Source organism: Condylura cristata, unplaced genomic scaffold (genome assembly GCF_000260355.1).
Source record: "Condylura cristata isolate star-nosed mole 26May11 unplaced genomic scaffold, ConCri1.0 scaffold00024, whole genome shotgun sequence".
Taxonomy (NCBI): Eukaryota; Metazoa; Chordata; class Mammalia; order Eulipotyphla; family Talpidae; genus Condylura; species Condylura cristata.
In genome coordinates this window covers 8,249,937-8,275,398 of record NW_004567125.1, presented here as the reverse complement: position 1 = coordinate 8,275,398, position 25,462 = coordinate 8,249,937, and the positions used below count along the sequence as shown (strand labels likewise).

The 25,462-nt window shown below is 50.6% G+C and overlaps 1 protein-coding gene across 1 annotated transcript in view; it reads right to left on the bottom strand.

Moving 5' to 3' along the window:
- Positions 1–1,921: 1,921 nt before the first annotated feature.
- Positions 1,922–25,462, bottom strand: part of LOC101620953 (kinesin-like protein KIF19) — a 26,679-nt gene continuing 3,138 nt past the window's right edge. The window contains exons 3-17 of the mRNA XM_004688059.1: positions 23,167–23,277; positions 21,851–21,938; positions 20,851–20,987; positions 20,540–20,665; positions 19,063–19,257; positions 16,896–17,048; positions 16,238–16,360; positions 14,159–14,309; positions 13,125–13,302; positions 11,579–11,753; positions 9,905–10,175; positions 8,768–8,889; positions 5,811–5,935; positions 2,970–3,078; positions 1,922–2,320 (exon numbers count right to left, since the gene is read on the bottom strand). Of these exons, the coding sequence (XP_004688116.1) occupies positions 1,922–2,320; positions 2,970–3,078; positions 5,811–5,935; positions 8,768–8,889; positions 9,905–10,175; positions 11,579–11,753; positions 13,125–13,302; positions 14,159–14,309; positions 16,238–16,360; positions 16,896–17,048; positions 19,063–19,257; positions 20,540–20,665; positions 20,851–20,987; positions 21,851–21,938; positions 23,167–23,277 (2,463 nt within the window). The remainder of the gene's footprint in view (positions 2,321–2,969; positions 3,079–5,810; positions 5,936–8,767; positions 8,890–9,904; positions 10,176–11,578; positions 11,754–13,124; positions 13,303–14,158; positions 14,310–16,237; positions 16,361–16,895; positions 17,049–19,062; positions 19,258–20,539; positions 20,666–20,850; positions 20,988–21,850; positions 21,939–23,166; positions 23,278–25,462) is intronic.

The window sequence follows — 25,462 nt, the reverse complement described above, 5'->3', positions numbered from 1 at the left end:
TTCGCACAGCTGTTGGTCCCCACCTTTTCCCATTCCCCTGACACTGACATGGAAGGGGTTCTCATTTAAACTTACTTGGGGCCCTCCCTGGTGGCGCAGCGGGTTAAGGCACAGCACTGAGAATCTGAGGCCGCTTCCGCATGAGTTCGATTCCTGCCTGCCTCCTGCCCCGGAGGAGACCACATGGCGAGCCAGACCTCTCCTGACCCGCCCGCTGCTTCCCTCAGCAGTGTACTTCGTCAATCTTCCTGTTCTGCTCCCCACTCTGTCTCTGGTGAAGCCTCTCACCGCCCCTGAGCCTCTGGCCTGTACCCCAGTTCTGAATGAAAAAAAAAATGATAAAAAAAAATGATAAACTTACTTGGTAGTTAATTTTGGGGGGTTAATAACTTCACAGGGCCACAGGCACCCAAATATTGGCCAAACATGATTCTGGGTATGTCTTTGAGGGTGATTTGGATGAGTCGAACATTTAAATAGAAAGCCTGAGTACAGCAGATTCCCCTGCCTAGTGTGGGCTTCATCCAATCAGCTGAAGGTCCAAATTGAACAAGAGGGCCTGACTCTCCTGAGTAAGAGAGCATCTTCCTGTCTACTGCTTTGAGCTGGGTCATTGACTTTTTCCTCCCTTTAGACTAGAACTTCTACCGTTAGCGCTCCTGGGTCCCCAGCTTGTGGATCACAGACCTATAATATCCTTTCTTTGTCTCCTTCTTCAACTACTCCCTGATATTATCCTACCTTTATTTATTTTTTTAGTAGAAAAACTAGGGTGTAGGCCAGAGGTACAGGGGGTGAAAGGATTCACCTGAGACAAAGTGGGGAGCAGAACAGGCAGATGTACTGAAATGTACTGCTGAGGGGAGCAGTGGGTGAGACAGGAGAGGTCTGTATGATTTAGTTCCCTGGCTGGGGACTGAACTCAGCCATAGCCATGATAGCACTGAGACTTAACCGCTAAGCCAGCAGGGAGGCCCTGTCTTACCTTTACTTCTACTGAACAAGTCACTTGAACCAGCAACCTCCCACAGTGTCCCCAGGGCAGGCATGCTGGCCAACAGAAGCAGATCCACCAGACACCCAGCCACTGGACAACCCACCCAGGGAGTGGCCCTCTCACCCTCACTCCCATTTACTTAACCAAGTGTTCCTGGGAAATAAATAAACCTGTGTAAGACCCAACCCACCCACTAAGCAAACATAATCTCATAGCGTTGTAATCAACTCTACACTGTTGTGTGCTCTGATTTGTGTTTGATCCTATTTCACTGTGCTTTTTTCTATGCATCAGCATTGTCCAGTATCCCAAGAAAGTAATTCAAAAAGAAAAATACTATTCATATTGGGTCATGAAGCAATTTGTATGATAGTCCAAAAAATGGAACGAACTTCAATGGCCACTTATCAGGAATAGAAAAGCACAAAGTAAGCACAAGTGGAACTGGATGTGGCAGGTCATTCCCCCGCAGATAATGATAGAGGGTCCATGTGTGCCAGGCCTGGTGCCAAACTCAGCAGAAAAACACCTGGTCGTGGCTGGTTCTTAACAACGCGCCTCTCACATGATTATCACCCAACGGCCATGTTTTACAACCAGGTAACGTACCTTTTTCAAGTTAAGATACAAATAATTTAAAGACACATGAACATTGATGAATAACATTAAAATACAAAATAAATAAATAAATAAATAAATAAAAACAGGCCCAAAACTGTGTTTCTGCCAGGTTGATACCCACATACAATATGTCTGCATGTGGCTGCAGATTAGAAATAGCCACAGTGAAGGCGCAATGTGGGGACCCTGGTTTTCTCACCTCCTTTGCATCTAGGGCCTCCAAGTTCATATCACACCTTTGCTGAGTGCCAGGACATAGGCCTGTGGACGGGGCGCCCAACAGCAGCTGAGGAGCACCCCTGGTCAATGAATACCCACCTGCTGCACGCTCCAGGGCAGAGAAGGTGACTGCTTCCTCCTAGCCTTCCTCTCCAGAGAGCGGTCCCTGCTAGGGCTGCTGCGGGGCCATCTTCTGTCTGCTGGGGTGGAATCTGGGGTGACACAGGACTTGGGGTCCTTAGAGTCCTCCTCTGGAAGGTGAAGAGAGGAGTGGCCGCTGCTGGCCTCACGGTCCTGGGCCTTTGAGCGCCGGGTGGCCGCAATGAGGGCAATGCTCTTGGTGCTCACGGCCATCTCCTTGAGGGCCTGGGCACTCAGCACTGGGCTGCTGGCCTCCGTTGCCATCTTTGGGGCAGCCATCTCCAGGCTGGCTGGGGAGTACAGCTTGGTAACCAAATTCTTCACACTCAGGGAGCTCGACTTCTGTAGGAAACCAGCAACAGGATGTCACTGAGCCATCTGTGGTGCCAGGGTGGCTCCCCAAAGCAGACCTGGCCATGGCTCAAGACAAATAGCTTATTTGGAAAAAGGATGATGGGGACAAGAGCCAAAGAAAAGCAAGTAAAGAAGCCAGTCCTTAGTATGGGGCCAGATCGCACCCTTAGGTTGGGTCCTCAATATAGTGACAAGTGTCCTTATAACAAGAGAACAGAGACACACAGGGAGAGACCAGGTAACAACAGACGCAGAGATGGAGCAAGGCAGCCACAAGCCAAGGATTGAAAGCCAAGGGGCCACTGGGAACTGGGGTAAATGGCCTGCACCTTGACTTTGGACATCTGGCCATTCTGGGAGAGAATAAATGCCTGTGCTTTAAGCCCCCTGGTCTGTGGGGCTTTGTTATTGTGGCCCGAGAAAATGAGCCCTGGTGACTGAAACACTTAATTAACTTCATGCCCAGCTCAGTAAGCTACCATTGTGATGACTACTTATGGAGAGTCCCCCTTCTCGAAGTTTCTCTCCCCCTCACCCCTTGCCCAGCACAGTTCTGATGGAGGCCCTAACAACCCCATTGGACAAGGGGAGGCCTCTCCCCTAGCCCAGGGCCCCAGTCAGCACCACACATGCTAACCTCATGAATCGGAGATGTCAGCAGGATTCGGACAGACGACGGAGGTAAAAGGGAATCTTGCTTTCCCAGTTTTTTTGATGGTGTGACTTTTGAGGACTTGCAACCATCACTGTGGATGACACATGGAACATTAGCAGAGCTAGCTGCCTGGATCCCTACTTCCTTAACATCAAATGAAATCCAGACACTGAACCCCCTAGCCTGGGTGTAGCAGGCCAGGGCCTCTGCGTGCTCCTGTGGCTTGGGACCACAGTGGGTTTGTTCACCCTTTGTCATGCATCCAGCAAACGCATGCAAACTCCTGTGATGGCCAGTCCTGTGCCAAGACCAGGTGTGGCCTTGGATCATTGCTGAGGTGGCCTGCCCCACTCGCCTGACAATCTAAAGTGGGGGAAGAATGGAGACACAGATACAACAAGCACATGGCTATGTGGACAGCATGGTACATGACGTGAAGAAAGGGAGAGATTTCCTCAGACAGGACAGTCAGACCGCCTCCTCGGAGAAGGGCCCTAAGAAAGAATGTCTGCTCTCTAACCCAAGGTCCTGCACTGACCTTCAAAACCCATTGGAATTTCTGAGTGATGGGAGTATCTTTGTTATGCTAGTGAGGTGGCTCCTGGTGACCCCTAAATAGCTCACCAGAAAGACCAAGCATGAGGAATTTTGCTAGGAGGGGCTGGGGCAGGGCTGCAGTTGAGGTCAATCATGTGGCCAAGGACGTCACCCATTGTGCCTCTGTAAGAGTTTTGAAAAGACAGATCATGGGCCTATGGCCCTGACACTAACAAGGAGAGGGTACAGAAGCTTTGAATCCCTGTTCTACCAGACCTTCCCCAATGAATAGCCTCTAGAATAGAGGGAGTCTAAAACAGAGCATTGTCAGTGAGTTCTGTGAGCCATTCTAGCAGGTTATCAAACCTGAGAAGATCATGGAGACACCCAAAGTCACAAACCGACTGGACAGACTTTACAGATGAACTAGGAACTTCATTTGCAGCTGACCTGGGATGTGGGGCGGCCTTGTGGCGAATGGAGCCTATACCTGGAGGCATCTATGCCAGCTCCGGGTGGTTACTGCCAAAACTGAGTGGCAGTCCACCCAGCTGGCATTAGAGCAGTGGGGAAATAGAACAATCGGGAACATCTAAGCAACACCCAAAGAATAAGAATGAAAGCAGGCCAAGGGCTGGAGGAAAAGCACTGCAGGCAGAAGGAACAGCATGAACAAAGGCCCTGGGCAAGGGTCAGGCTGCCCAGCAAGGAGAAGAAGATGGGATGGAGTCACAAGAGTTTACCCAAGACCTTGTCTGGGAGACTTTGGCTGTCAAAACCAAGGGACTTCTGACAACCTTTCAGCAAGAACTTTCTCTGTTCCTTCTGTGCTACTGTGAAAAGAGCAAGGTTTTTCCAGCAGCAGCTTCCATCAAATCAGGACACAAGTGACTGAGAAAGGAGAAAAATCAAGCCCAGCATCTGTGGGCTTATCACCAATTTGGATTTTCACCTATGGAATCAACAGTGATGACCTGCAAACGGAGGAGATGCTAAGATCCATGGCCCAGGATGTTGAAGCACAGTGTAAACTGGCAAAGCCCCTGGGGCACTGTCAGTGCCACATGGGGGCAGCCTCATTGGGTGACCGGGAGTGTGGACACTGGGCTGAGTTCCAACCCACCTGCCATCCCTAGCAATGAACTTGAGGCAAGATGCTGAGCCCTTCAAAACTTTTCTCCAAACAAGTTGACATCCCATATGCAAGACACCTCATAAATGTGCCACCACACTGAAGAAATTAGAGGTGATGGCCAAGGGACTGTCTGACTTGGGCAACAAGCCCCAGAATTAGGACATGGCCGCGAGAACTCTGAGGGCTCAGAGAGCCTTCTGTATCCTCTCCCCACCTGAGCCTCACACCTAAAGGTCAGCCTCTTGAGGAGCACCCTGTGCTCCTCTTGTTCCCTATCTTGTGCCTGGCACACTGTTGGTGCTCATGTAGCAAGGTTTGGTGCCTAGCACACACGTGCAACAGACACACATACACACAGACACACAAAGTCACACATGCAAAGGCACACATACTGCAGCTGGAGACCTGGAATATTTACTGCCCCAAAGGGCGTGGATTAGATGTGTGTATTGCAGGCAAACACGTGATCCAGACCTTCACTTCAGCCTGGTTTAAACAAACCAGTTGCAAAGGCATTTGGGGCAAAACTGGAGCTGTGTGACCATAAGAAGATATGCCATAACTCTAAAAGTATCACTGACTGTGTTAGGGACAACTGCATCATGGTCATGGGAGGAAAGGCCCTTTTTTATGACTGGATTTGACATAGTTAGGGGTAGAAGGTCATGATATTTGTGTTTTTCCCTGTGTATGTAATCAAGAAAAATAGATGCCAGCTGTGGCTGGAATTGTGTTCTCATATGTTGAAGCCCTAATCCCCCCCTACCATGTGCATTCAATTCAGTAGATTTAATTTACTTATCTGCTTTAGTGTGTGGAAACTATCAAAAAGAAAAACTTAAGAGAAACATGGAGAAAAGCATTGTAGGTGGGACTAAGTGGCAAATAGCATACAAAAATAGATAAAATGAGAAAGTGGTCTCAGTAGCATCAAACACCCCAACCTTATGTTGCTCTGTGTAGTGAGCTGCTCCTGGGACATATTTATCCTGCTGGAAATAAGCTTTCAAGGAAGGGAGATCAGGTGCCTTTCACAAGAGGAAGTGCACAGGGTTAGAGGACAGCTGATACAACTGCCCCTGTCTGCTGACCCCTCAGCCCATCACCCTGTCCAGGAAACAAGGGCTCGGAGGGATGTGGAAGTCACTTACCTGTCAGTCTCCAGGAGCATGGGCGGCAGCTCAAACTGGGCACCCCACGGGAGGTCCTTCCTGTCATCCGGCTGGTCTCGGCTGGTATCCTCAGGGGGGGGAGAGATGTTCAGGACAGAGCCATCCTGGAACCAGACAGACAGCTGAGTGAGGCGCCACAGACAGAAGCAGCTGTACCATCAAGCCGACGGCCATGAGGGACCACAGAAGCTCCCTGTCCTCTGGTGGCCACGTGGGAGGAAAGCACCCAGCGGGAAGGTCACAGGCCAGCCTGTTAGCTCTTCTGGCCACCCCTCTCCATCAGAGACAGAAGGGAAGTTCTGTGTGAGGCTCATGTCCAGGGGCCGTGGAGCGTGACCTTGAGCAGAAATAAAGCAACAGAAGATGCTTGTCAGGGTGCCCTCAAGAGGCTTCCTGTCCTCAGAAAGTTAGACAGAGGATCGATGTGATAGGCTCTAGAGACCACAGCTCAGTGAGTTGAAAACATTAGTCGCAATAGTCGAGAGGTGGAACCACCCAAGCATCTGCAGTGGCAAATGGAAGGATATATTAGGAAGGCAAGTCACACGCCACAACACAGCTGGCCTTGAGAACACTATACTGAGTGTTCACAGAAGACAAACTGTATGATTCCACTTATGTGAGGTCCCTGGAGGTCCTAGGTGGGGAGGCCCAGAGCCTGGGCAAGAGAATGTAAAGATGAATACATTCTGGAGATGGAAGCTGATGGTTGTACATCAGTGTGAAAGCATTTAATCCACTATCCAGTACACTTTAAAATAGCTAAACGGTAAGTTTTCTGTCATGTCTATTTTACCACAATAAAAGGAGGGGAGGGTGGTCCTGCAGGAGCAGCTCCCAGTGTGGTGAGTGGTGACAGCAAGAACAAATTATCAACCTTCAAGCCAACAGTCTCTAAATATTGATTTAAAACAGCTCACCCTCCGTGGTGGTACAAAAGGTTAAAGTTCAGCACTAAGAACCTGGTCGCAGCCGCTTCAGCACAAGTTCCATCCCCAGCCCTGGAGGTGACCCACATAGCACAGTGGACCTCTCCTATCTCACCCACTGCTCCCCTCAGCAGTGTACTTCAGTGAATCTGCCTGTTCTGCTCCCCACTCTGTCTCCAGTGAATCCTCTCACCTCCTGCACCTCTGGCCTAAACCCCAGTTCTGTATGAATAAATCAATAATTTTTTTAAAAGATTTATTTATTTATGCATACAGAACTGAGGGGTACAGGCTAGAGGTGCAGGGGCGGTAAGAGGCCTCACCAGAGACAGAGTGGGGAGCAGAACAGGCAGAGTGACTGAAATACACTGCTGAGAGGAGCAGCGGGCGGGCCAGGAGGGGTCTGCCTCGCCATGTGGTCTCCTCCAGGGCAGGCGGGAATCGAACTCATGCGGAAGTGGCTTTAGCTTCTCAGTGCTGTGCTTCAACCCGCCGTGCCACCAGGGAGGGCCTAAATCAATAATTTTTAATAAATAAAACAGCTCAGGGAGGGTCAGCATGAAGAGGGAACCCCAGTGGGGTCTCCCACCCCCACCACAGACCCAAGCAATTCTCAGCCCAAACCTGCCCATGCCACTCTGCCTGCCACTTTCCAGGGTGGGTAGGTTCCATGACGATGGATCTCTCTCAAGCTTGTGCTTGTGGACCTGGTGTCCATGTCAGGCATGATCACAGAGAGGGGTCATGGTAAATCCAGATTCTTAGTCCCCTCTCAACATTAGATGGGTCATCCTACCTCAGATTTGGTATTCACCCAGCTGACCTGACTATGACCCAGAAGCTGCAGGAAGGGAAGCAGGGGAAGGCCTTAGGTGGTTGGTGAAAGTAATAACAACCTTCTTTTGAACACATCAACATGTCCAAAAATCAACATTTCCCCAAGCCCTGTGAAGAAGATACTGAGTCATCCCAGAGCTCCAGGAGAAACAGAATCCTGATATTAGTGGGAAAACTGACGGAATGTGAATAGGCCTGTGGATTAATTACTGGATTTGTACCAAGGTCAAGCTCCTGGTGTCAGAATTGCACAAGGGTAATAAAAGTGTTTCCAGCAGGGGAAATTGTGACTTCTATAATCCCAAGGTTATTTCAGAGTAACAGTTTTTTAAATATAGTCACTACTGCATGGTTTGAAGTAGCAACAGACTGGGAACCACCTAAATGTGCACTAGCGGGGTCCGGGCTTCCTGGTGAGATGATGGACCATAGCCCCACATTTCTTTTCCACCCTTTCAAAGCACCTCTTCTGTTCATTGAAGGGCTGACTCAGCAGGTCTGGGGTGTTCCACCCCTGCGCATACCAAAGAAAGCTGTGGCCCTTGACCAGTAGCGGGGTGACTTCGGAACCCCTAAGGTGGCCTTCCAGATAAGAGCCTCTGTTTATGCTGATAGTGTTGCTTGTAGTGAGAGCTTCAGGCCTATGGTATCAGTTTCAGTCCTGGAGATCGGTGTGTGAGGTTGCCCCCCAGATACTCCAGGCCCGTGTGACCCATGCCCCCTCCCTAAAAATACCCCTGGTCACCCAGCATGGTGCGCTTTCTGGTTGGCGATGCTCTGAGCTGTTGTCACACCTCTGCCAGAGTGAAGCACCCCTCTTGCAATCCCAGGGGAAAGGCCTAAGACCAAGTGTCTGATGGTCTCCAGGAGATGCCTCTCCAGGGTCACAGGTGCCACGAGTCCCACCGCACACTTCTCATGGGCCTTCCCAGCCACACAGGCCCACCCTAGGAAATTCCCCTCCAAACCTCAGGGCCCAGCAGGAATCGCCTCCGGAACTCTCCTGAACTCAGCCCAGTCCAACAGCCCCATCCTCACTACCGGCATCTGTCCTTTGACAACCCAGCTCATGGTGGTGTCTGGGTTTCCTCTTTCTACTTCAGGACCAGTCCCCTCACCAGGACTGTTAGAAGGTGGGCTGGCCACTTGCCCAAGCCCTGGGCAACTCACCCGCAGGGAGCTGGACATGACCGAGTGCAGCAGCAGCAGGCGGTTCAGCGTGCCCTCTCCCAGCTCCCGGCAGTACAGGCGGTACCGCTTGTCCAGGGCCTCTGGCACTGGGATGCCAGCATCTGAGGGCCAGGGAAAGCAGAGGTCAGGGAAACATCTGTCCCTTGTGGGAAAGACAGGGGTGGATTTTGAAGGTACTGATGCATATGGAAGCTGACAGAAGAGGGTTTTGCTAGAGTGGGCCGAGATTCTGTGTCTTCCTTGTGGTTTTCTCTATTGTAAAATGTTCCTACTGTGTTCATATATTATTGTCCTTTAATGATAAAATGGCGAGAATAACAATTCTAAAGTTCAAATACAATTGAAGTTAAAAATTAAAGAGCCACTCCTAGGTGTATACCCAAAAGAATGGAAAACAGGTGTTCAAACAAAACTTTCCTCAGCATCACAATGAAAGAGACAAGTGCCTCTTTCTTCGACACACGGAGAATGGGCAAAGAGAGCAGCCAGTCCTAAATAGGAATGGGGTTCTACTGCCATAATGGGGTCCAGAAGCCAGACACGAAAGGTCACGGCTGTGAATTGCATTTATATGACACGTCCAGAGCAGGCCAGTCCATGGAAATAGAAAACAGTGGGATGGGGCTTCTCGAGGACTAGTGGGCAGGGGGGACTGGACAGCGGTGACAGCTGCACCATGCTGAACAGGGACTGAGTGGCATGTACTACAAAGGTTAAAAGGGTAGACTTTATGTCACATAAATTTAACATCAATAAAAAAACATTTGAGTAAAAAATTAAGAGACAGAACTCTAAAGGGGAGGCCAGGAGTGTGGGTCGTAGAAACAGACTGCCAACTTACAAACTCTCACCAACAGAAATGGCGAAGTCAAGCATGGTGCAGCGCACACTCCTGTGAGTGCAAAAGTGTGTTCCCATGAGCACACATTGCACAGCTCCTCTGTGGGGAACGCACAGGCCACAGACAGTGGACCGAGACAGGGTTGGGCTGGAAGGGAGACTGGGATGCTCTTTGGATTGCAACCGGGTTTTTTTGACCTGAGCATGGTCTAGTCTTCCCATAAAATGACAACAGTAAAAATCAGACCCCCTAAGCGGGTGCTGGGGTTGCCTCACCCTGGATGAGCTGCTGCTGGTCTTGGATGATCTGCTCACAGAGCAGCCTGTGTTGGTGATAGCGCTGGATCACGAAGTCCTTCTGGCACAACAGGTTCTTCCTGCGCAGGTTGTGGGCCTGCAGCTCTGTGCTCTCCACCTCCAGCTCGTGGGCCCGGCACAGCAGCCGCAGCACCTCCCGCTGGTCCTCGTTAATGGCCTGCCTGGGGAGCAGTTTCTCCATCTGCGAAGCCTTCCTCTTGGCATTGGCCAGGCGCTGCTCAAGCCCAGCCTGCAGAAAGAACAGGAGTTCAGGGCAGGGCCAGGTCCCAGTGCTCATCATGCGCTCAGGGTTACAAACCACTCTAGAAACCCACCAGCGATTGACTGCAGACTGTGCTGCCCCTCACACTGACGATGTCTTTTATCTGTTGTATTCTGATGCTTTGACACTAGGAGCCTTCTGACCCCTAAGATCTACTCTTCACCTCCTCTCTGAAGGGCTCCTGACTCCCCAGCTGGACCAACAGCTCCCTCTGCTGGCTCCCCAGCATCCAGTCTCTGTGACGATTATCCACCTTGTATACTAGACTGGAGAGAATTGTGCTTGGGCCTCTCCCTAGGAGATGGTAAGCATCAGTCACAGAGCATCTGATTTTTCTTTATGTTCCCATGGCCTCCTATTTAGCTGGACACATAAAACAATTTATTTTTAATTGATTAAGTAACTGATTGATCAATTGTTTAATTAATGGAGTCATCATGTACATGTGACATCACATCTCAACATCTACACCTGTCTCTCCAAGGTCATGAGTTTTGCCAAAAGACATCTTCAGTTCAAGCAAGAGGCCATTTATTTCTCTTACTTTTAAAGGGTGGAGGACTTTTGAAGTAAGATGGAGCAATCTGCAAATTGCTACAGGCAGATGTAGTAATATTAAGAGGCTGTTGGTTTGGCTGGAGAGCTGTTAAGTGAAATAAATGCCTCTTGCTTATGGCAACATGACTTCACTAGTCATTTTCTCCAGAGGCCTGAAAATACACTCACAGACATTTGACTAATGGGTGGAAATAGAGACCATCGTCACTGGCATTTCCCCCAAATTCTTCATCAAGTGCCAGTTCTGTCATCTTCCTGAAGTGAAACTATTAGATAACTAACTATGAAAAAGCGCATAGAAAGCAAAAATGCAAAAAGCGGTCAGTCTCCAGGGAAAAACCTCAGATCCGGACTCCTCTGACCGTGTCCCCAGATCTCCTGTGACGTGACCAACCCAGACTCAGGGGAGACCTTGCAAGATGTCGATGGAGAGAGAGTCCTTCATAGAGTGTAAAGTGCTTGCCTGTGCCAAGGGACTTGTTAGAAGCTTGGCCATCCCAAGTGGCAGGGAGACCATCTGTGCCCACTTCGTGGCCACTGTCTCTCTGTCCCCAGGGGCCTCCTTCTCTGTGGTCCCCACCACCCTTCCCTTCCCAGATGGCTGTAACCTATTTACCAAGGGACATGACTTTGGTGTCAGACCCTGGTCAGATCCCAGCCCAGCTGTTCTCTGAGATTTGGACAGTTTATCTCACCCCTCTCCATTTCTCCCATCTTTGAAAGGGTGTGATTGACCTGTCCATGGGATGGACTAAACATTAGGACCTCATCGTGATGGCCTCAGCAGTGGGCATGTAGTTTGCTCTTCCCACCTTGAGGGCCAGGGTCTTCCGTTGCTCAGCCAGAAGCATGTTGACCTCTTCTCTGGCCAGTACCACCTCGTGTGGCTCTGTGGACTCGCCCTCGTCCCCATCTGCATCAGCCTCCGCCATTTCCTCATCCTTCTCAGGCATCCTGTGTGCTTGGTGGGTCTTCTCCCGCTCCCAGCTGCAGCCACAATAGAGGGGTCATGGGTCAGTGCAAGCCCCTTCTAGGGCTGGGAGTCCTGGCACCTCCTGTCCTGGAACCCCAGTGGAATCTGGCTGACCTGTTGGCTGCCTGGGCATGAAATATGCCAAAGTCAACAACAATAGACTACGGTGGGGGGTGATGGGGGTTTTGGTGGTGGATTGTGTGTCGTACCAACAGACAGCTGAGGAGGTATGATGCTCTACCCCTAAAATCATAGACAGTGTTGTAAACCAACATTACCACAATAAAAACAGTGCAATTTAAAAAGAAAAATGGGGCAGAATTGGGTCAGATGTGCGATCTCTATATTTATGAAAAAGAGCGTGAACAAAAGCCAAAAGGAAATAAAGAAGCAATCAACATCTTGTAGCAGGATCACTGAGGGATTCAGTGCAGGACTTTGCAATTAGCCCACCCAGCTCCAAGCACGGGGCCTCCTAAGATCTTCCAGTGACCTTGGGTGCCTTCCTCTGTAAAGGCGCGCCCCCACCCCACCCCCACTCCCTCCAGCTGTGAAGCCTGGATGGTAACAGCACGCACACCTGGGGCTCTGTGAGGATGAGCTGAGACGGACTGGACTGACTCCCACATGAGTACCATGGGGAACACCTGAGAACAAGGCCTGGGAGATGGATAAGGCGGTAAAAGCATCTCCTTTTATTGGAATTCCTCTAATGTAGCTACTGTGTTATTTGTATAATTTTTAAAAATAAACAGAAAGGCAGGAAGAAAAAAAGGCAGAGGAGGAATGTGGCTAGGGTTGGAGAAAAAAAGACTGGAACTGTGGCACTAAGCCTAAGTCTAAGCGACCCATAGGAGAGAGGCCTGTGTCCTAATTTGCCCAGGGCCGTGCCAGGCAGCAATGGCTGTCCCTGTGTGGCTGCTACTGGCACCTCCTCTCACTTTCAAGTGCTTTAGGTCTGGCTGATAACTTGCAAGAGCAGCGCCTGCCTGTGCTGTGGGCAGGGAGGGAGAGAGCCCGGGAGTGTGCACAACCTTGAGCCAGCCTATGCCCCTCAGAGCCTCAGTATCGCCTTCTGTAAAGTGGCATTGATCCAGGGCTGGCTAGGGACACCACCCTGTGAGAAAAAGAGCATCAGGGCCTGCAAGCCTTCTCCAGCTCGGCCCGGTTTAGCTATAAGGGCAGGAGAACAGGAAAGAGAAGAGAGCAGGAGTCCTGCCTAGGAAGGGAGGGTGCCCCTTGGGGACCTGCAGGTGGTAGAGATAGCAAAGAAAAAACAAAAGAGAGCTCCCACCAGTGGCCTCCTCTGGCCCTTGCTGGCTCCTGTGCCCTGTTGGATGGAAGGTGCTGGGGCCTTAGGTGATGCCCAAGGCAGGCACACTCACTCCGCAATGGTCAGCAGGTGGCGGGATGTGTCAATGTGCAGCTCGATGTTAGTGTTCTCCAGCTCTACCAGGCTACGCCGCATCTCCAGCTGCTCCTTGAAGGCCCCGATGAGCTGTGCCCGGATCTTGTTCATCTGCAGGTGGCTTTCCTCCTCTGCGTTGTGTGGGGGGAGGGTAACTAGGAGCAGGAAGAAAGCCAGCTGCATCAGGAGCTGGGCCACCTAAGCCATGGCCAAACTTCAGGCCTGCCCAAGTTTGGGCCAATAGAGTCTGGCCCAAGAGGGTGTCTAAGGCACATGTATGGATGGACTGACTGATGGACAGATAGATGGATGGCGGATGGATGCATGAATACACAGTGGGTGGATATGTAGGTGGTCAAGAGCTGGATGAATGAATGTAAGGAAAGGTGGGTATAAATTACTGGCTAATTTTATGTAAAACTGCAGAGTGATCTAACCCCAAGAGGAGACCTGAATAAAATGGACTCAGGGAGAAGGGAGGAGTGGAGCATAATTGCCTGGCGGGTACAGGGCTTGACTTTGGAGCCATGACATATTTGGTCTGGGTAGAGTCGGCTACACACATCTCAATATGCAAGGCACCTCTGCGTTGTTTGCTTCAAAGTGGTAAGTTGTGTGCTATGTCAGTTTTTCCTCAGTGGAAAGTTTTTAAAGCACTCATTGCAGACACTAGCAGAAAATGCAGTCTGCACTTGGCATCATTTTGTAGATCTAAAATTATTCTACAATAAAAGTTTTTTTTTTTATAGATCTGGTTTGGGAGGAAGAAAAACAAAACCAAAAAGTAGGAAAGTAAGAAGAAATGCAGAGGACACAGTTCACTCACACACACACTTTACAGATGAGAAATAAGAGCCGAGCTCAGGTGCTCGCCCACAGTAAGCCTGGGGCAGGGTAACCACACTCCCAGGGCCCAGGAGTGAGGACAGGGCAGGCCTGGGGCCGCGCAGGGCGGAGGGACCAAGCCCTGGTGGGAAGGGGGGCAGCAAAGGGAGCCTGCCGCGGCGCTACCGGGTGCATCCTGGGCTCCGGGACTACTTTTCTTCTCCTTTTCCTGCTTCTCAATCTTGGATTTGAGGTGCTCGATCTCCCTGCGCAGGTCCGAGATGACGTCAGTGTACTGCGCAATGTGGTAGGACACGCTGAGCAGGTTGCGCTTGACCTGGTGGGGCAGGACCACAGCCGCCAAGGTCAGCGCTGGGCAGGGCGCCCCAGAAGCGGCAGAGTGTTTACCCCAGAAACTACAAACACGTTTCTGTTACGAAAAGTCACATCAGGTCTCACTTATAGGAGGAATGTAGAGAAAACAAAAAAGGAATCAGAAGAAAAGCAATTACAATAATAAAGTAAAAATCAACTTCATCAGGCAACCACGGATCAGAGACTTCTGTAGGGGAGGAGGAGGGAGAGAGGAGGGAGAAGGACCGGGACAGGGGTGCGAAGAGCACAAGGGACGATGGTGATGGTGCCCCAGGGAATTGGTGGTGGGAATTTCACGGAAACCGTACATACATTGCACGAAAATCAAGGATGATGAAATGAATATAATAATTTAAAAAATTGTTTTTAAGTACAATTCAGCCTTAAAAGGGAAGCAGGTCCTGTCCTGTCACATACAACATGACAAAGGACACTGTGCTGAGAGAAATAAGTCAGTCAGAAAGGAATTCTACCACATCCCTACAGAAGGCGGGGAGCAGAGGCTGGTAACGGGGGGCTGGGGAGGACGATGAGGAGTCAGAGTTTAATGAGTTCAGAGTTTCAGTTTGGAAAGATGAGAAAGTATCCCAGAGGTGGAGAGGGGTGATTTTGTACAGCAAAGTGAATGTTCTTAATGCCATAATCAGCATAATTCACAGAGCTGAAATAGTAACTTTCATCTCACAACAAATAAAATTCAAACTCTCCATCAAGATTTAAAAACAAACCAAAGGTAACCAAAGCTGCCATCCTGGGATGTGCTTCCAGATCTTTTTCTGTGTGGTTCTGTAGTCTAGGTGTAGCATCTAGAGAGACACAGGCAGTGCTTTGGGTGTTGGGTATGACTTTATATAAATGATATAAATGCTATTCTCTAACTAGCTCTTCTCAGGCCAGGTGTCTGCTGGACAGGGCAGCCTTTTCTAACAGCTGCAGAGCAGCCCACGGGAGGGACAGTCGTCTGCTTGTCCCATCCTCTTTGATGGGCTTATTGAGGCTCCCCACCGATACAGCGTCCTTGGGTACACAGGCCCACATTTCCCTCTGGTGGGCTTGGAGGGTGAAATGATTAGTTGCAGGGGCCACACACAGAAGCCTCGATTGCTCTTAACCTGTATATCACATGCTCTTCATCACGCAGGACTCAGCTTCAGTGTCCCCCTTCCCAAGAGACCTGGACTGACCTGCGCCCCTCATGATTCAGTCTGCCATTGCTCCTCCTTGTAGCACCCTGTGGCTCTGAGTTAGAGAACTCTCTGTGATTTGAAAGGCTATCTATGTGAGTTTAATATCTGCCTCCCTCCACACATCACCAAGGTCAGGGTCAGTGAGAACAAAATCTCACTGTTCCCATCATGGCATCTAGTTTACCTTAACATTGAGTGAGCTCATCATGCTTGTCAACAAATGATGAGTATAATAAAGTATTATTATAGCATAGGCTGAATACTAGCCTTGCATGTGCTAAGCGGCTACATGCATTATCTCGTTGAATTCTCATGTACCCTTAAGAGAAGGACCCTTCAAACTGAGAATAGCCAAGTAGACAGAGGAGCACAGTGGTTTAAGGTGTACAATCCAGAGCCAGGCTCTGTGGACCCTAGCCAGTTCTAGTTGGGGAAGAACTGAGAAGTTGCTTCGTATCTCTCTGTACTTCAGAACCTCAGGTTATAAAATGGAATAGTAGAGCCTCCCTGTTGTCCCTACTGTCCTTAGCAGAGAAGAGAGAGGCCCTGAGAAGACTGTGACAGAGATAAGTGGCCACAAGCCAAGGAATGGCAGGAGCCACCAGAAGCTGGAAATGACAGGACTTTTCCTTCCCAAGTGCCCCAGCAGAGAGTGCTGTGTGAGAGTCCAAGGAGCAGGTGGAGGAAGGGAGCAAGGGCTTACCCTCGTCTTGATGTTCTTAGCTCTGTAGGCATACAGCAGCGTGGTCCGTGACTCCTCGAAATACGTGCTGGCCGGGCTGATGTGAGCGATCATCACTGTCCGGCTGTTCCCTCCCAGAGCATCCTGCTCAATGGAAGACACAGGCTAGGGGTCATGGAAGTGGGGCCCTTACCTGTCCAGTGGCTCTGACCATTGCCCCTTCCCTCTGTCCCAGGTCCTTCTGAGTTTCCTGCTCCAAACCCCAATTGATGTGGGGACCAAGGAGTCAGTGATCAGACCCCTTCCAGGCCCATCCAGGCCCATCAGATTAAACCATGTGCCTGAATATACAGCAGCATTTATGTAGTGCTTTGCCTACTATTTACTTATATCCAATCTTGTTGTAGAGTAGAGGTTATACATTCAGCTCATTATCGAGGTGAGTTTACACATAGTAAAACCATCTGTGATGGGACAGCCTCAGTAAGGTAGTAAGCCCTCTGACCTTTGAGGTATGCAAGCACAAGTTGGAACAGAGGGATGGAGGAGGGAGTCAGGTGGTGATTAGAGTTGGTTTCTATGGTGTTCCCTGCCTTTAGGGGTTCCTGAAAGGGCCCTTAGCCCGGGAAGATGCTGGCGGCTGCTGCAACCTCCTTCCCCCAAGGTCTGCAGCTCTTACCTTCAGTAGGCGAGTGAGTTTACTGTCCCGGAAGTTCACATACTGTGCACGGCTGCCACCCTTCTCACTGAGAGCATTGATACAGTTGCCGAGTGCCAGCAGGGAACGGTTGATATGAGCACCCTCCTTCATCCTTTTGCCTCGGTTCTGGGTCTGAGCAGGGGAAGGTTAGGCTACTAGAGATGATCCTTTCCCACCCACCATCTCCCCACCCCAGAACCCAGGGGAGGGAACTGAGGGGCAGAGGGATGCAATAACCCCACCCATATACACCAAGGACATAGAAACTGAGGCTCTGTTAGATTGTTGGAACCCCTGGACTCATGTCAGTGACACAAGGCTCTGCAGTGGAACACTTCACAGCCACGAAAAGGTATGAGGTAGCACTGTCTATGGAAAAGATGAATATGATTACGTGAGATAAACATAGGCTAGAGGAATGCCTGTGCAAGACATCCCCTAAATAAATAAATTACATTTTTAGTAACAGTAGGAAAAGTGTGTGTTTTATCCAGGAAGTCTGTCCTCATTGAAACTTCCTCATTTTCAGTCTCAATTCAGCAACCCTTCTCAGGGAGCAGGCTTCAAAGTGACCCTCCGAAAGGCAGAAAGCAGCACCCCCAAGCTCCACCTCCTGTTGTCTCCCTCATCATCCTTCCTTCCAGTCATTTCACTCTCTTGGCAATTATGTTACTCCTATATGCATTCAATGTTTTTCCACCTGCTCCTCTCCCCAGAGCATAACTCTATGTGGGATCCGTCCCTCTGGTTGATAAAGGGTCCAGGTTACTGGTAGGCTCCTGACCCACATCAGCCTCAGTGGCTGTGTGCAGGTTGAATAAACACAGAGGCACAAAGAGCCTGGGAGGACACGCTCCACACTGCCATGGGGGAAGGTGACTTCAAAGTGTAACTGCCTTCTTGTGCTTTCCACAGTCCCTTCTATTTCTGCAGTACAGCTCTCTTACATTTGAAACCAGAAAGAAAAATAACACTTTCTCTTTAAAAGTGTGGGTTTTCAAGACAACAGGAGCTTGACTTGAAATTTTCTACTTATCTCGGACTTGTCTCCCCAGTCTAAATTGCCACCTCCAGTATCTCCCAAACTCACAGGGTTGTGGGGAGCTCTGTCTGGGGAACCCTCCCAAAGCTGAGTCCCAGAGGAGGATGGACTCCACCCACCTCTTGAGCCCAACCCAATCCAGCCACCACAGACCAGAACCCCAGGTCTTGCTCAGGCCCCAGAGCTATTTCCTCCATCACACTTGGCTTCATCATTATGAATCATCTGCCCACCTCTGCTGGTGTGTTTCAGCCATGACTTTTATTTTCTGAGTTCTAATACTTTGACTTCTGCAGCCCTAATGACCTCAGAGAGACTGTCTCTCTCAAGGTTAGTCAAATCCTAAAAATAGCAAACAACTTACTGTGAGCACACCTTTCAGATGCAAACCAGCCAGCTCAGAATCCACACCTCCATCTACTCCTTTCTCAGACGCCCACACCCAGGGCCCTCTCCCCTTGCCTTCATATCCCAGGGCTCCATAGCAGGCCAGCTATCCTAAACCTACTCTCCCATAGAAAACCAAAACAGACCCTCCCTGGGGGTGCAATGGGTTAAAGCACAGCACTGTAAGCAAGCCGAAGCCCTTCAGTGCAAGCTGGATCCTCAGTCCTGGAGGTGACCACATGGCACAGCAAACATCTCATAAGCTGCCTGCTGCTCCCCTCAGCAGTGTCATTCATCTATCTGCCTGTTCTGCTCCCCACTGTCTCTGGTGGGGAATCCTCCCACCACCCCTACATCTCCGGCCTGTACCCTAGATATGTACACATAAATAAATCTTTAAAAAAGAAAAGAAAGCCAAAATAAAGACTTATACCCACATACCCCCACACACCACCTCCTACTGACCCTAGGGCTTTGTGTCTGCAATGCCCAGAAGAGCACTGTTACCCAAGAGGCCCCTGTGCTCAGTGGGCTTCGCTACTCCATGCCTGTTGAGAATGATTCACACAACACACATTGGGCCTGGCGCTGTTCTGGGCGCTGAAGACACCATTGAGCAAGGGTGCACAGGGTCCTGCTCGCAGACCAGAGGGCAGACGGGCTCAGGTGAGTAACTATGATGTCCATGAGAGGGGCGGGTGGGTGCCAAGGAGGAACCTGGGATGCCCGCTCTGAGCCTGCGAGGTCCACCATGAAGAGCCTCCCGACGTGCACTTCCTCCGCCCAATCTGTGCCTCGGCTCCGCTGGCGCACGGTGACCTGCAGCACTGCATGGGAACGTGACGACGTCTTGTTGGTGGCCGTGGGCTCCTGCGTGCGCTGCCGGTTGCCCTTGGTAAGGAGCTGCATGATCTGCAGATAGATAGCGAAGCACAAGCCTCAGTGGTCTGCTGCTCCCTCCAGAATGTCCTAAGCAGCAGGAGGGCCCCCTAAATTTCTCTGGACAACTGCTCACTGGTTCCTATGGCTGGGGTGCTGTTAGCAAAGCCTCATCTAGTGGAAGCAACTTCTGATTTGTGACTTAAAGTGACGAATTGAGCCAACTGATCCAGCAGGTGCGTCGAGTTGCCAGCACTGTCTGCCCTGCCCCTTCTCTACTTGGGCAGGCATCACCACTGAGTTGCCCATCTCTTCCCTACAATGCTGGCTGCACTGTAGGGAAATGCTTGAGTGAAATGCTTCTCACTCAACAAAAGGCCAGGTGGGCATGTGGCTTGGCTGGGGTGGGCAGGTGGTCTAAAGCCCAGGCTCCTTGCAAACAATGGTGGAACCAGCCACCGAGCCCCTGCTGAGCAGTTAGTGGGTGCCAGGCTCGTGTTAGGAGAAAGTGTGGCTGGCAGGTACAGTCATCATGGTGCTGGGCACCAGAAAATCTGAGCTGATTCTGAGGCAATAAGGAGACATTGAAGGTGTCTGAGTGGTGAGACGCTCACCCCCACGTCAGTGGAGAAGCTGAGCTAATGCAGAAAGAGACTCACGTGGATAGAAAGACAGAGAGCTGTAAGTGTTTACAGCCTGTGCTCATTACAAAAGCAATACTTGGGCTCTCCCTGGTGGTGCAGTGGGTTAAAGCACAGCACTATGGGGTTATCTGTAGCCACTGCAGCAGGAGTTCAATTCTCTGCTGAGGAGCCAATCCACATGGCTCGGCAGATCTTTCCTGTCTTGCCCACTGCTCCCCTCAGCAGTGTGTTTCAGTGGATCTACAGGTTCTGCTCCCCACTCTGACTCTGGTGAATTCTCTTACCCCCGCTACTCTGGCCTGTACCTCAGTTCTTGTATGCATAAATTTTTTTTTTAAAGCAATACTTTATTACTAAGAATCAGGGATGGCAACTGGATTTCAGGCTCAAAGTTGACCCTGGGAGCATGTGTAGAAAGGATTTCCAGCTTGCATCTACACTCAGGGGAGCAGCCTGTGATCTATTAGTGATGTCTGCCCTGAATACAGGCAGGGAGAGAAAGTTACAGTGTCCACCATTCCCTCAGCCCAAGTCCAGCTGCTTAGAACCAATTTTGAAGCTGAGTGTCCAGTTCTACTCTTCAGACTTACCCAAGACACCCTGGTGCCACTGGTGAGTGTGGCTGGCATGGCTGAGCCCCATGTTCCTCCATAGGACCCCCTGACTCTCACCTCCTGGGCATTTGAGGTGGAGACCTCTGTGATGCCTGCAATCTGGATGCTGCCCTTAGAATCTTCCCTTAGTTCCAGGAACCCCGAGGATGGGTTCAGGAGATCCCGGATCACTTCGTTATAAATCTGGGGTGAGACAGAGAAACAGAGCAGCTTTGGTGCAAAAACAGCACAAGGACCTATACCTCAGATGTCTAAGGACTGAGGTTTTCCACAAGGCCAGTGGATACTTGAGGGAAACAGAATGCTTCGCACACACACAATCATGCCCATTTTACAGACAACCAGCTGAGGTGGGTGGGTGGGCTCACCTCGAGGTAGGACATGGACACACTGTAGTCCATGTTGTCCCGCGTCTCCTCGATGGCCCGGAAGAGGTCGGTGAGTGTCTGCAGGTAGATGCCGGGCTCCGCATCCATGCCCAGCATGGTATAGGTCTTCCCTGCACCTGCGAGGGGAGAGGCTCAGGGGGTCTCAGAGCCCACCTGTGTGCATCACCACTAAGAGCCTATTCACACCTGCAGCCCTCGTCTATCCGACATGCTCACTTTCCATTTTGGAAATAGGGAGAAAACTGTCTACACAGTGCAGTGCTTGCTCTGGAAGAAACTGAGCACCGAGGAAATGGAGGCGAAGACACAGATGCATATTAGAGTGGGGAGGCAGAGAGGTGTCTGTTCTTTCCTCCAAATTTTTGAGATTTTTTTTTAAGAGAGAATTAACATTTGAACTTCTTGAGGAGTGTCTCTTTATAGGGGACATTCACTGTTCCCCACTTACTGTCCCCATGTAGGCATAATCAGGTTGCTGTCCACCTTCTCTGGAGCGTGGCACTAGCAGGTGGCTTGCTAGTATTTTTGAACAGGTGAGTGCTGGATGGAATAAATAAGCTGTAATGCTGATTCTCCCTCTACACAATGATGGGGTGGGGGTTGTTCATTTCTGACTCTCTGTGATTTTGGCTTTCGAGATAAGAGAGGGGGCTTAGCTTTGGGAATGTCTGTGGAACCCAACTAGTAATTGCAGGAGAAATCTATGGGTTCTCATTGGCAGTGGAATGTAGTCTTGGTGTGAGTTCCAGATTCACTCTCACAAGCTGTGTGACCTAGGAGTAGTCACTGTACCTCTCTGGGACATAAGTGTGAAAAAGGGATCCCTCTGTCTACCCTTCAGAGTTGCTGCCAGAACAAGAGAAACCCGTGGATGCAGTGAGACCAGCACAAAGCCAGCACAGCAGTGGCGTTTTGTGCTGTTAGCCAGAGTTAAACTGCCACCAACCCCAATCTGCTTGGAACACCATCCGTGGCCTACCTGAGGGGCCGTAGGCAAATATTGTAGCATTATACCCAGAAACGACACCTTCCACTAAGTGTTGGGTGGTTGCACAATACACTTCTTCCTATGGACAGACAGAAGGACACAAAGTCAAGTGGACTCCCAGTCAAGACAGGCACTTGGCTGTTTGGAGAGACCACTGTGAGGGGTCTGTAAGTGACCTATTCTCTCTGGGTGGGAACAGGGACATCAGGGGGCCTAGGTTCAAATTCCACTCTGCTGAACTCAGGAGTGAGCACCTCTCATTATGTGCCATGCCACTCTGAGCCCTGGACTCCCCGTTGTAATGCAGGGTGACAAGGCTCCCCTCACAGGTGAGGGCCAGGTGACAGGTTGGACAATTTGTTCTTGAGAAAGGTCCTGATGGGGCTATGGCCTGATGCTGAGTCCAGACACCCAGCATGACCTCACAGAGGCTGAGGCTGTGTCTGTGAAATGGGTGTGTTAATGCCTCCTCCTGTACCCCTCTTCCTTGTTCTAATCCTTCAGGTCTCAACTGAAACCTCTCTCAAAAAGGCCTTCACTCAGACCCTCCCTGGGGGCACAGCAGGTTAAAGCACAGCACCAAGAAGCTAAAGCCACTTAAGTGTGAATTCAATCCCCACCACATGGCACAACAGACCTCTCCTGACCTGCCCACTGCTCCCCTCAGCAGTGTACTTCTTCAGTCAGCCTGTTCTGCTCCCCACTCTGTCTCTGGTGAATCTTCTCACTGCCCCTGCACCTCTGGCCTGTACCCTAGTTCTGTATGCATAAATAAATCTTTAAAAAAAAGGCCTTCCCTCACTCCCAGAGAGGTTTCCCTGGTCTCCACAACAAATGCATTACCTGTTTTTTCTGCTTGCTTATTGTCTGTCTCCCTTGCTAGAATGTGAACCCTGTAGGCAGGGAGTGTGTTATAGTCACAGGGCAGACAGGCCACTGCTGATCGGTGACTAATGATGGGTAGGGGCATGAGTAGATGGCGGATGAGGACTAGATGGATGGATGGATGACAGGATGAATGGATGGATGGATGGACGGACAGGTAGACAGGCGGATGGACAGATGACTAGACAAATGATGGGGGCATAAAAATATGTGTAAAGTCTGGACCCACCACAACCACGGACAGGCCCCCTGCTACTTGCTCCTAGCATGACCTAACAAGTTCAGGCCCTAATTAGTTAGGGAGACCGTTGTAAGGAGTCACAGATGAGACCAAATAGCCACCAAGTCCTCCCAAGGGGCTCGAGTTTCATGAGGACACCCACAACCAGCCTGACCCAGTGAGGACTGGGGAGTGGGGGCACCTGTGATGCATGCTGGTCAAAAACAGTGTCAAAGATGAAGGTCTTTTCCCGGGACCGGTGTGTGCGCAGTGTGTCCTCGGGGTCCTCTTCAGGGTCCATGAGAACCACCATCTAGGAGCAGTGAAAGGAGGGATGGGGGAGATGCTGCCCACTGAACCAGGACAGGCCCCGTGACCCCAGAAGGAACCCCGGCTTGTCACCACACTCGAAAATATGCAGGAGCTTGCTCCGAGTCCAGGTCAGGGAGCCAGAGGGCAACTTGAGGGACTCTGCCTCAGGTGCCCTCTTCTGCTTTCTAAGGGGACAGACTCACCCAGCTCTGCACCCCCAAAACCACAACCATAAGTCCCCCAGGACTCCGGGTTCTGCCTCCCAGTACTCACACACTAGGGCCAGTCAATGTGGAATGGACTGAGCCACTACTAGGCTGCCCAGTGCTGGGCACGGAGGGCTCAGAGAACATTACCTCCACACACTCTGCAGGGACGGGAGTGGGGAGGGGCCCTGATGAACTAACAGGAAGGAGGAACGAGGCACAAGCTATAAAGTTCTGAGCCTGCTTACTGCTGCGCTCACCACAACCTTGAGCCCGTCCATTTCCACCCATTCACCTCCTGCCAGGAGGGCTGTACCACTCTGTACTGCAGGTGCTGGAGGAGGCAAAATTGGCCAGGCTCTCCTCCCCTCCTCGCTCTTTGTTTCTGCACAAGATCGAGGCCTCCCTAGAGGCCAGCGCCTATCTCACAGAAATACATAATTATGAGGCAAGGTGTATTAGGGCCTCTGGGGACCAGAGGTTCAAAAGAGTCTTTCCCAGGGAATTAGAGGGGGTAGGGCAATTAGGGACCAATCAGGCTATTTACTCTGGCGAGGTGCACTTGGGCTAGTGGGGATTTGGGGTGCTGGGCTGCCCCTCCAAGCCTTCAGGACCAGGTACTGGGCAGGAGTCACAGAGTCTTAGAAGGCAGGACTGGACCGATCCCAGGGCTCCGCAGCTGACCCCACCCTTGGTCTACAGCCTTGGAAACTGAGGTGCCAGAGAAGAGGGCTCCCCAGAGTTTCTTGGGGGATCAGCAGGGCTGGAAGCGGTACTGAACAGCACTTTTTCCATGACATCAGCTAACTCTCCTTTCCCTGATACTTCTCATCTATGATGGCGAGGATCCCAGGGAAGGGGACCAAGGGTTCGGGAGTAGCCCCTTCCCACAGCTTCCATAGTGAGTGTTCCCAGTGGGCCCGGCCTGAGCTCAAGCCCAGCTGGGGGCGAGGGGTGGCAGGACACTGGGCCTGGCAGACAAGGACTCGGGTTCGGGCAGGCCACCAGCTGGCTTCCAGTCCTGGCATGTCCATCACCGGCTGGTGGAAGACTTCACGACAGTTCCCTCGCCCCTGTGCTTCTGGTCACTCACCTCTGCCCAATGGACTTAGGACTGAACTCAAGGTGGGGAGGGGTAGAAAGGTAACGTGCACAGCCTTGAGCACATGTTCAAAAATACCAGCTGCTTTGAGGCCTTGGACCAGAAAACTAACTGGTTTTTTGTTAGTTGTTGTTGTTGTTTTGTTTTGTTTTGTTGTTTTGTTTGCTACAAAAAGTTATTGAGAAAAGCATGAACACACCTTGTTGATTAAGTGATCATGTATTAACAGTAATCTGGTTTGGGTTTCTACGTTGGGGTCATAGAATGCTCTTGTTTTTAAGAAAGGCACACTGACATAATTGGGTGTAGAGGGCATTTTGTCCACCCTTACTCTCAAGTGGTACCGAGGAAAAAGGACGAGGCGCAGAAAGTGAGAACAAAATGACGATGGCAAATGTTGACTTTTGGGAGCCTGCGTGCAGCGACTGTGGTTACTGTTTGGAGGGTTCTTGTACATTTTTGATTAGTCTGAAGTTACTTCAAGAGAAAGAGTTCAAAGAGTGAGCAGGCTACACCATGGATGAACCTCAAAACCCCACGCAGGGTGCAAGACATCAGATGTAAAAGGCCATTTACGAGAATTGTCCAGAACAGATGACCTAGGCAGGAAGCTGACTGGTGGGTGCAGGGACGAGCTCGTGAGGGAGGGGAGGTGCTGCCAGTGCATACAGGGCTCCTTCCCGGGATGCTGGCATGTTCTAGAGCGACTAGGTAGAGATGGTGAATGCACAGCTCTGTGACCGCTTAGATGCCGTCGGATTCATTCTTTAAAATGGTTGGTTTAAAAAAAGAGAAACACATGTCTTTTGCAGCAACTTGGATGGAGCTGGAAAAGATCATGCTTAGTGAGATAAGCCAGAAAGAGAAAGAAAAATACC